Here is an 11,993-nt window from a genome sequence, read left to right on the forward strand (position 1 = left end):
ACAAGCATTTATTCTGTCCTCATCACACATTTATTATCATAGAGCAGAAAAAATTAGTATTTTTAAGACACATTTAATCCCATCACTCACTCTTTTACATCACTGCTCTTAAGAAAAAACCAAAAGCATACACAAGATTCCATCTGATCTTGCCCCAACTTTCAACACAGTTCTCCAGAGACCTTTCCACGCCCAGTCATACTACCTTTCTCCAAATTCCTCAACCACGACATGCTCATCCCACTTCAAAATTCTTCACCTGTTGCGTTCCCTTTAAACATCCTTCTATCCCACCACCTTATACTTCATCCTTTAAATTCTTACTCATCCTTCGTATCTCTAAGAAAAACCACTCTGACTACCCCTACTCCTCCAGATCATGCCCCTGCTACCTTCTGTCACAGCACTCTGAACTTTTCCTTCATTGTACTTATCAAAGCTTGTAACCACTATTTCTATAATTATTTAATATGTGTTCCTTATTAGACTACTAGGCACTTAAGAGCAGAGATTGTTATCTACTTTGGTCATATTTTTTTTTAACAATAAAAAGTAGGAAGACAATTTAAAAGATTAAAATCCTTAACACTGTTGTAGGTATTTTAAAATAGTTTTTACTGTACATACACAATAGGAGGCTTTTACCACTGTATTCAGTATTGGAATCCAAACTTGAGGCAGTCTTTCTTAGGATATTTCTCTCTGGGAGGATACACTAGGAAAATGATTAATGGTGGTTGCCTCTGGAGAGGAGAATCGGTCACCCAGGAGACTTACACTTTACTGTATATCCTTCTGTGTCTTCATAATTAAGTAAAATGATTATTTTTTTAATATGAGCTTTCTGGTAACTAAAAGCACTATCCCTAATATTCCATTTACTAGATCTTCTGGGGAGATGTTAGATTCTTCCCAGAAGAAAAGATTTAGTAACAGGATCTACAACTGCCCAGGATTTATCTACTTTTAAGAATATGTACAATGATCAACTATTTTGATGTGAATGCAAAACTACTCATTTATAACTCATTAAATTTATCTCAAATGTATAACGTAAATTTAACTCACTAATGTATCACAGATGAAAGCAAAAGCTAACTCAGAACTTGAATTTTACTTTCTAGAGCATTACCTTGTTAAGTTCAGGCATAATTATCACAGCTTCACAGAAAATGTGTATCCCTTAACTTCAAAAAGACTGTCAAGGGGTTTCTCTTGTGGCTCAGTGGTCTAAAGAATCCACCTGAGACACAGATTGAATCCCTGGTCAGGAAAGATCCCAAATGCCTCAGAGCAACTAAACCCACGTGCCTCAACTACTGAGCTCTGGAGCCTGTGCGGCCACTACTGAGGCGACAGGCTGCAACTACTGAAGTCCAAGTGCCTAGAGTCTGTGCTCCATAACAAGAGGAACCACGGCAAGGAGAAGCTTGCACAGCACAACAAAGAGGAGCCCCTGCTCATCACAACTGGAGAAATGCCCGCAGAGCAACGGAGACCCAGCGCAGCAAAAAATAAATTAAAAACAAAAGTCAGAATGGGTACAAAAAAATGGATAGCCATGTACAATATTAAGTTAAAGAAAGAGAAACACTTAACTGTTATGTTTAAAGCACTATGTTAGGCATCTCACTTGTATTATCACATTTAATCTCCATGAAAACCTATACCCATGTCTATCTCATTCCAAAGGCCATTATTTTTACCACACCATATGCCTTTCCTGACTAAACAAACATATAACTACTAATAAAAGCTAATCAGAGAAAAACTTATCTGAATACATAGGCATCTTTTGCTTTACTTGACATAACTAAAAGGATTACTTGCTACTATCTTATGAAATTAAGTTAAAAGATATTTTCACCCATATTTAAAATGTGCACATCATCCTGCTTTTCTCCTGTCTTATTTGTTGACTGTTTCAAAGAATTTTTAAAGGTTCTTCAAAACCCACCAGTTTCATGAAATAAAGTCTCCAAATAAAATTCAAGATTAGATATTTAATGACATTAAATTAGCTCACTTTACTCAAAAACACTTTTCACATTCTTTCCTTTACTCCTCACAAGGAGCGAACCAGATATGAGATTACTGTCACTTTTACAGAGGAAGAAAGTAAAGCTCTCAAGGGGTAAACTTTATTTAGCAAACCAAGAATCTGAACCCAGGTCTCTAATGACACACAGCCATTCTTTCCACCTCACCATGCTGCATATCTGGTTTAAAGAAACTAAAGACAATTTTCCTTCTGACAACAAGAAAATCTGGCTGCTGAATGAAGAAAGCAAGTTAAAGGTTTAAAAAACAACTGTCATAAATTTAATCAAATGTCTACTTTTGATAGACAATCTGCTGCTGCTGCTGCTAAGTCACGTCAGTCGTGTCCGACTCTGTGCGACCCCATAGACAGCAGCCCAGTAGGCTCCTCTGTCCCTGGGATTCTCCAGGCAAGAATACTGGAGTGGGTTGCCATTTCCTTCTCCAATCTACTGATATGCTAAATAAAACAGGGCTAACCATTCCAATTTGAAATTCTCTTATACCTACACTTAGTAAATAAAAAATATAAATTGAATCTGATTTTAATTTCATCCACATTATATCAAATATGACTAAAGTCTGGAAAGGATAATGAAAAGAATAACAATTATAATAGGACAGTAGGATTTTGCATTGATGAGTTTGACATTTTAACAATTTCTTTTAAAATTGTTTTAATATAATGACACATTAGAAATGTCATTACAAATACCTCTACTACTACATGTTAGTACTTAATGGAGGATATGATAGTTGATGTGACTGGTACGTACGACTTTTTAAAATACCACAAGTAATTCTCAGGTTAATGAAAACCCTCTAATGAAAGCTATGAATGCTCAAAAATCTATTTCACTGTTCTATGATTCTGACCAAAACAAGTGTTAACAGAGGGGCTAAATTATTATGTTCTCAAAATTTGCCAATAACAATAACTACTTGAAATAAATGAGTCACAGACTGCGATTTGGAAACTTTGTTCATAAGGATTTTTATCTTAATAGTACCACCTCAATGGGACTTACAACTAAGATTATTAATTATTCATTTATTAATTCATCTTCATTAACGATCCATTCAAAAATGAAGATGATCAAAAATACATCAATTTAGTGAGTAACACAGCCTTATTCCCAACTTAAAGAAATTAAGATAATTATACCAAATTTTGTCAACATCTCAAACATTTTCTACTAATTACTTCAAAATCGCATTAAAACCAATATAGAAGCATCTGAGTTTTCATTTACTTATCACCAGAATTCAAAATTATAAATATAAAATAAATAAAAAACAAACATGTTCAGCATTTAGAAGAATGGTTAATCTAACTGGGCAAGTATCACGTAAGAGGAAAAACATGGCATTAATGGCCAATCTAGTAATGATTCCTTAACATTTTTGCACAAATTCTACATAATCCTCTAAATAAAATTGCTTAAACTCTCAAATCTCAATCTGCTTCTACTATTCCAAAAACTATGTCATGTGGTTAACATTCAATTTATACCCTCTCCAAACTGAAATTTACAAAGCCATGATTTGCTTTAACAAAAGTACAGGAGATTCCCTGACAGTCTAGTGGTTAGGACTCAGTGCTTTCACTGCAGTGGCCTGGGTTCAATCCCTGGTTGGGGAACTAAGGTCCAGAAAGCCACACAGTGCCACCAAAAAACCAAAAACAATAAACAAACAAAAACCCAAAAACAACAATGCCAAAAAAAAAAAAGTGTCCTAAAACTTACCAATGAAGAAAGGGTATTCATTATTATCTGTATTTTCATATCAATTTCAAGTCAATTTCTTGATACAGAAATAAAGAAGCATTTGCATTTTCTGAGTTCATAACATGTTTTGAAAATGAATCAATCAGGTTATGGGGTAGAATTAGCATTCTCTACTAATTCCTATTCAATCAATAAACATGTATTTGTGTCATCACAATTATCATTACTGGAGTTAGTTTACCTACCAATTTTTATTTCTCAGAAGATTGTAAATGCAAAACTACAGAAACTTTTCAAAAGATAAGTTTTAAAACTCACTAAAGAAACTGGAGCCTATTATACAGACTGAAGTAAGCCAAAAGAAAAACACCAATGCAGTATACTAACACATATATATGGAATTTAGAAGGATGGAAACGATAACCCTGTATGCGAGACAGCAAAAGAGACATAGATGTATACAGAACAGTCTTTTGGACTCTGTGGGAGAGGGCGAGGGTGGGATGATTTGGGAGAATGGCATTGAAACATACATATTATCATATGTGAAACAAATCGCCAGTCCAGGTTCAATGCATGATACAGGGTACTCGGGGCTGGTGCACTGGGATGACCCAGAGGGATGGGATGGGAAGTGAGGTGGGAGAGGGGTTCAAGATGGGGAACACATATACATCTGTGGTGGACTCATGTCAATGTATGGCAAAACCAATACAATATTGTAAAGTAATTAGCCTCCAATTAAAATAAATTTATATTAAAAAAAATAAAACTCACTGAAGAAAAATTTTATACAAACTCAAATCAGCAGATGGTTGAAAACATGTTATATACATGTCACTACAGCACCCCCAAATGAAGATGACGAAGGGCTGTACTTACGTTTCAAAACAACGATCCACGTTGTCAGACATCAAAAGCAGCATGCATAGCTGTTCAAGGGCTATTAGTTGCATGTCCCTTTCATCTCCTTGTCCCATCTGCAGCCATTCCAGCAATGTATCTGGGTCCACATCTGCCATTGTTTCTTAGGCTTCTTTGCTTAAATTTAAAAAGCAAAGGCAAAAAGTCCTTTAAATGTCCAGGACTGAACAGCGTGGGCTTAATTTTTTTTTCTCTTCTTTTACATCGGCTAGAGCCAGATTTTCTTGGTGCCCTAGGAATTAGAAAAGACTCGTAAGTATGTTTGGATAGTGTACTTAACTGTAGTTATCCAACTTTCCTTATTCCTCGGGTTTAACTTCATACATTGTACTAAATAAAACCAGTTTTGCACAAGAGTATAAGCTGATTAGGCTGCTGCTTAAACTGGAAACCAGAGCCGTCTTTGTCAAAGTCAGTCAAACAAGCTTCGGATCCCACTATTGCTATCACGAACGTGTTTGCCAAAAGGCAAACAACACCTTACTAAGGGTTCTTTTTTTTTTTTTTTCCCAGAAAACTTCTTTCCCCCTCCGTCATCCAAAGCTGATCTTCTGATAAGGATTAGATTCAGTATTTTAAGGAAACTTAGCACTTTGATCCAATTCCCCTCCAAATCAAGTCTCTACTTTAAAATTACCTTCAATTTCTTAAATTCTGCTGATTCAATTTACTGCTATCCTTAAGATGTCCAAATACAAACGATATACAAGATCTATGATTTGATTAGGAATTTTGGCAGTAGCAGCAACTGTTCTTAAAAGTTTAAAAAGAAATGCTACAAGTAAGTGCAATGGACTAACACGTTACAGATCAGAACACAGGCCAATCTGCGGTCCTCTTTCCCCATCCTCACCGAACCGGGCAGTTGGTTAAAAACAGCAGCAGCAACAACAGAGAAGCAGCCACAACAGGCAAGTCAATACAAAAACTCATAAGCACTCTGACGAGAGGACAGCGTTGGGTCCCATGTAACCCAGCTGCAGGTGCATAAATCCAGCGGCAGGTTCCGGTGGGCACCCAACGGCGGCGATCTGCAAGGGTGACCCAAAACTCGGGGCCCAGCCGACCCGGCGCGGGAGACGCAGGCACCGCGCTCGGGTTTTCCCGAACCAAACCCGTCTAAGTTAGCTACCTGTGTCGAGGAGGAGGGTAAGTTTGGAGGTGGAGCTGCGAGCCTCTCTACCCCAGAGGAGGAGGCCGGAGCAGGCAGGGCGATGGGTCTCCCGGGAGCGGCGCCCGGAACTCCGAGGCCCGGCGGGACATCCCTGGCCCCGTCGGGCGGCGATCCTTTCTCAAGGACAACGGGGCCAGCCATGGGCTCTGGCTCGGACAAACCGGGGCCTGCCGTGGGCAGGGTCGGGGGAGGTAAACAAAGGGGCCAAGCGGGTGAGTCGGCGGCAGTCCGCCGACCTCACCAGGGGCTGGGGTCTCGCTCCCAGGCTACTGCCAGGCATCCCTGATCTCGGAACCAGGCCCGACCCTTCCGACCGCCGAAGACGCTCCTGCGTCCCCTTTCCTCAAGCTCTTACCCAGGCCTGTCGTCTCAAACCGCTCCGGTCCAGCTCCAAGCAGGCCGCGGGCTGAGCCAGGCCCGGCCGCGGCCCTCGAGTTCCCAGGAAGCCGCAGGCCGCGCAGGTCGAGCCGGGCTGGCGGCACAGGAAAAGCCGCGCCTTGTCCCTCCCCTTCCTCCGCAGGGACCTGCTGACAGGAAAGCCAGAGGTTCCCCAGACCGGCGGCAGCCAGCTCACGTCCCGTCTCCGGCACGCGGCTCCTCAGGCCCTGCAGTTTAGAGGCCCGCGCCGTGCAGCCGGCGGCGGCGGCGGGGGGAGGCCGCGTCCATCGCGATCCGGGAGGGGGAAGGGAGGAGGGTCGGGGGAGAGCCGGGCGGGGAAGCTGAGGAGGGCAGCAGTGCGCCGCGGAGGCGGAGCAAATGGGCTCCGCTGGCTGCGACCCCGCCGGCCGCCACGTGGGGCGCTGTGGAGACCCGTCGGCCCGAGGCGCAGGGTCGCAGAGCCCCGGGGCTCGGAGCGACCGGTAGTTTCGTCGCCGCTACCGAAGGTCTCCGGCTTCCTCGGCCTCGTCAGCTGTCGCTTTGCTATCGTACACTCTGCGCCTTCACGTTTCGTTGTCAATTCAAGCGCACTCCCAGCACCGCGCGCACACGGGTACACGCACGCTCAGCGTGTTTTGCATGGTGTGTATACATTTGGCGTGCTCTTGCTGAAAGCCCCCAACGCTGCGGCCCAACCTGTCCTGGCCCGGCCTCCCGCCCGCCTCTGCGACCCGGCCTCCGGCGAGAGCTTCCCCTCCTCGCTGGTCACCCCTCCTCGCGCACGGAAGTGCGTCGCGGGAAGAAAAGCGCCACCCTTCGGTCCTGGGAGGCAAACTGCCCGGCAGTTGAGAAAGAAAACCTTTAACTACAACCCTGGGAGGTAAATATTGTCGAGTATCCTCTCCACTGTACAGACGAGAGAGCTGAGGTTCCAAAAGGTTTGAATTCAGGCCCGGTGGCGTTCCCAGGAAGCAGCAGTACCGTGTGTTCGACTTTTTCCTATGGGTTGTGATCTTAAGTATGTCCGTAGTTATTCCCTTCGAACGTTTTATTTCACACGCGTTGAACACAAAATATGCCTGCTTATGAGAAGCGCTTGGAGACATCTGAGACGTAATTAGTTGGAAATGTGATATAGCTTTCTTTTTTTTTTTAATCAAGAAATGAATTCCTTGGTTTGTGAGATAAGTAAACCCATGACCTTACACCCACTGTATTTAAAAAACAAAAACGCGTGTTAGTATTTGAGGCGTGTTCCTTTCTGCTGCATATCTTTGAAGAACTAGTATTTTTTAAATTACGCATTTGCACGTCGAATATCTATAAATACATGTCCCACTATAGCAGGTAAAGTTCCTAGGTCTCCTGCTCATAGGTCAAATTAAGAGATAAGAGTTGAGGATTCCACTATCTTGTCCCAACTACAGCACATAAGAATAATTATTTGAGAGCTATGAGTGTGACTTGGAGCTGCCAGGAAAGTCTTCAAGGAGGAAGTGGCATTTATTTTGGACCTTGAAGAAATGGGTATAATGTGAACACTGCAAGGGAGGAGGAAGAATAAAGCAAAGCCTGATCAGTTCTGAAACAGGAAAGAGGACCTGTGCCTCAAGCAAAAGCCAGCGTTAAGCAATGATGGAGAAAATAGGAGCTAAAGTCAGCAGGGACTTAAATGTGTGCGATACAGAATTTATGCTGAGGTAAAGTAGCAAGCTCTGGACTAGAACATTGACTAGAAAAGTTCTAATGCTATGCTAAGTCACTTCAGTCGTGTCCGACTTTGTGCGACCCCATGGATGGCAGCCCACCAGGCTCCCCTGTCCCTGGGATTCTCCAGGGAAGAACACTGGAGGGGGTTGCCATTTCCTTCTCCAATGCTTGAAAGTGAAAAGTGAAAGTGAAGTCGCTCAGTCGTGTCCGACTCTTAGCGACCCCATGGATTGCAGACTACCAGGCTCCTCCATCCATGGGATTTTCCAGGCAAGAGTACTGGAGTGGGGTGGCACTGCCTTCTCCGAGAAAAGTTCTAAAGAGTCTTACAAAGATGTATAGGGCAAGAGTGACCAGAATAGCTAATAGGAACTACCTAGAAAAGGAGATTAACTGGGAGATTGGAAAAATCCTCCAGCAGTGGAGAGAGAAAGGGCCTAGTTTTTGGCAATAGGAAGACAGTTCCTATGGAGAAGAAATAAATCTTAAAAGTCTTTTATACGTGGAAGTGTTTTATAAATGCCCCTATACATGCACAGCTGTCAAAAGTACTCCACAACCTAGTACATTTCTGACAATGAATCTATGTCAATAAACCATTATTACTCAAATTCCTTAGTTTACATTAGAGTTCACTTTTAGTGTTATATATATTCTGTGGGTTTAGACAAACATATCTTGACATATCCACCATTATAATATCATAGAGAATATTTCACTGCCCTAAAAATCACCTGTGCTCTACCTGTTCATCCCACTCTCGCCTAGCCCCTAACAACCACTAATCTTTTCACTGAGTCTGTTGTTTTACCTTATTCAGAATGTTGCATAGTTGAAATCATATATAGCTCTTTCATATTGGTTTCTTTCATTGAATAATGTGGATGTAAGGTTCTCTTCATGGCTTAATAACTCATTTTTTTGTTTGCTTCTTTTTAGGGCCAAATAATATTCTGCTGTCGAGAAGTACCAGAGTTTATCCATCCACCTACTGAAGAACATTTTGAATGTTTCCAAGTTTTGGCAATAAAAGTACTGCTTTTGAAAGACCCAGGTGTAAGTTTTTACATGGACATAAGTGTTCAACTCATTTGGATAAATACTAAGGACCACAGTTTCTGGATTGTATGGTAAGAATGTTTTTTTTTCTTCCATTTTTATTGAGATATAATTAACACACTGCACTGTGTAATCTTAAGGAACACAACATAATTAATTGACTTACATATGTCATGAAATGATTATCCATCATGTCATATAGATATATTACAGATTAAAAAATACTTTTTCCTTGTGATGAGAAAGAACTCTTAGGACTTCGTCTGTTCAGATCAGATCAGATCAGTCGCTCAGTCGTGTCCGACTCTTTGCGACCCCATGAATCGCAGCACGCCAGGCCTCCCTGTCCATCACCAACTCCCGGAGTTCACTCAAACTCACATCCATCAAGTCAGTGATGCCATCCAGCCATCTCATCCTCTGTCGTCCCCTTCTCCTACTGCTCCCAATCCCTCCCAGCATCAGAGTCTTTACCAATGAGTCAACTGTTCCCATGAGGTGGCCAAAGTACTGGAGTTTCAGCTTTAGCATCATTCCTTCCAAAGAAATCCCAGGGCTGATCTCCTTCAGAATGGACTGGTTGGATCTCCTTGCAGTCCAAGGAACTCTCAAGAGTCTTCTCCAACACCACAGTTTTCAAAAGCATCAATTCTTCGGCGCTCAGCCTTCTTCACAGCCCAACTCTCACATCCATACATGACCACAGGAAAAACCATAGCCTTGACTAGACGAACCTTTGTTGGCAAAGTAATGTCTCTGCTTTTCAATATGCTATCTAGGTTGGTCATAACTTTCCTTCCAAGGAGTAAGCGTCTTTTAATTTCATGGCTGCAGTCGCCATCCGCAGTGATTTTGGAGCCCAGAAAAATAAAGTCTGACACTGTTTCCACTGTTTCCCCATCTATTTCCCATGAAGTGGTGGTACCGGATGCCATGATCTTCATTTTCTGAATGTTGAGCTTTAAGCCAACTTTTTCACTCTCCACTTTCACTTTCATCAAGAGGCTTTTGAGTTCCTCTTCACTTTCTGCCATAAGGGTGGTGTCATCTGCATATCTGAGGTTATTGAGATTTCTCCCGGCAGTCTTGATTCCAGCTTGTGTTTCTTCCAGTCCAGCATTTCTCATGATGTACTCTGCATAGAAGTTAAATAAGCAGGGTAACAATATACAGCCTTGATGAACTCCTTTTCCTATTTGGAACCAGTCTGTTGTTCCATGTCCAGTTCTAACTGTTGCTTCCTGACCTGTATACAAATTTCTCAAGAGGCAGGTCAGGTGGTCTGGTATTCCCATCTCTTTCAGAATTTCCCACAGTTTCTTGTGATCCACACAGTCAAAGGCTTTGGCACAGTCAGTAAAGCAGAAATAGATGCTTTTCTGGAACTCTCTTGCTTTTTCCATGATCTGTTAGCAACTTTCATTTTTAATATTCAGCATTGTTAATTATCATTATTATGTTATAAATTACATTCCTGGTACGTATTTTTCCTTATAACTAGAAATTTCTACCTTTTGACTACGTTCATCTGATTCTTTCTCCCTCCCGCAAGAATATGTTTACTTTTGTAAGAAACTGCTCAACTGTCTTCCAAAGTAGCTGTACCATTTACTTTTTTTTCTTTTTTTGACACTGCCACGCATCTTGTGGGCTCTTAGTTCCCTGACCAAGGATCAAGAGCACCGAGTCCTAACCACTGGACCGCCAAGGAATTTCCCCATTTTGCATTTCCATACGCAGTAAAAGTTGCTGTTGTTCCGCAGTCCCTTCAGCATTTGTTGTTGTCAGTGTTTTGGATTTTGCCCACCATCCTAACAGATGTATAATGGAATATTATTTTATTTTTCAATTCTCTACTGACGTGATACGGAACATATATTTTTCGTATACTTATGAAAGTATATACTTTTCTTTTAATCTTTTTATATACTTATTTGCCAGCTGTATATCTTCTTCAGTGAGGTGTCTGTTTGGATCCGTTGCCCATATTTTAAGCCGATTGTTCATCTTATTGTTGAATTTTAAGTGTTCTTTGTATATTTCGATAATAGTATTTATCAGATGTGTCTTTGTGAATGTTTTCTTTACCTGGGGACCTTGTAAAATGTCAGATGCTCAGGCCATTTCTCAGGCCAGTTCAGTCAGTGTCTCTGAGCATGGAATCTGGACATCAGTATTTTTTGAAGTGATTCAGATGTATAGCCAAGGCTCAAGGCTGAGAACCACTGGCCTAAGTCAATACAACAACAATAATATTTAAATATAATTAGTATAATACTTATTATTGTTGCAGCTAGATTTTTATTAGGTACTTATCATGTCCTAACAACCTTCTAAATGTATTACAAATATTAATTCACTGTGGACATCAGCTACTTTGACTTGCTGTGTGTGTTGCCTTGGCCTCTCTGACCTTTGTTTTCCTAATGTATGAGATTAAGATGATAATAGAAACTAACCCCACATAGAATAATTATATTAAATAAGATAAGGCATATAAATGCCTGCTGCTGCTGCTAAGTCGCTTCAGTCGTGTCCGACTCTGTGCGACCCCATAGACGGCAGCCCACCAGGCTCCCCCATCCCTGGGATTCTCCAGGCAAGAACACTGGAGTGGTTGCCATTTCCTTCTCCAATGCATGAAAGTGAAAAGTGAAAGTGAAGTCGCTCAGTCATGTCCGACTCTTGTCGACCCCATGGTCTGCAGCCTACCTGGCCCCTCCATCCATGGGATTTTTCCAGGCAAGAGTACTGGAGTGGGGTGCCATTGCCTTCTCCGTATAAATGCCTACCACATATTAAATAAACGCTCAAAAGTGCCTGCTATTAATAATATTACGTGATTCGTTCAGCTCTCTGCTGTGGCATCCTAGGTCTGCTCCTTCTTCCATAGGACACGTCACCAAACAAAGACAACAGTCATGATCCCCATACCCTCTCTTCTCCCGGCAAAATAAGTCTAGTTTCTGCAATGGCGT

The 11,993-nt window shown here is 41.7% G+C and overlaps 1 protein-coding gene across 9 annotated transcripts in view; it reads right to left on the reverse strand.

Annotated features, from left to right (window-relative positions):
* Positions 1-6,313, reverse strand: part of HECTD1 (HECT domain E3 ubiquitin protein ligase 1) — a 77,713-nt gene extending 71,400 nt beyond the window's left edge. For 8 of the 9 annotated variants that reach the window (XM_061394079.1, XM_061394077.1, XM_061394074.1 and 5 more), the window contains exons 1-2: positions 6,224-6,313; positions 4,653-4,926 (exon numbers count right to left, since the gene is read on the reverse strand). In XM_061394079.1, coding sequence (XP_061250063.1) covers positions 4,653-4,792 — 140 coding nt within the window. In that variant the 5' untranslated portion in view covers positions 4,793-4,926; positions 6,224-6,313. The remainder of the gene's footprint in view (positions 1-4,652; positions 4,927-6,223) is intronic. The other variant, XM_061394071.1, reaches the window with a different exon arrangement.
* Between the last annotated feature and the right edge of the window lie 5,680 nt (positions 6,314-11,993).

This window comes from Bos javanicus, chromosome 21 (assembly GCF_032452875.1).
Source record: "Bos javanicus breed banteng chromosome 21, ARS-OSU_banteng_1.0, whole genome shotgun sequence".
Classification (NCBI taxonomy): Eukaryota; Metazoa; Chordata; class Mammalia; order Artiodactyla; family Bovidae; genus Bos; species Bos javanicus.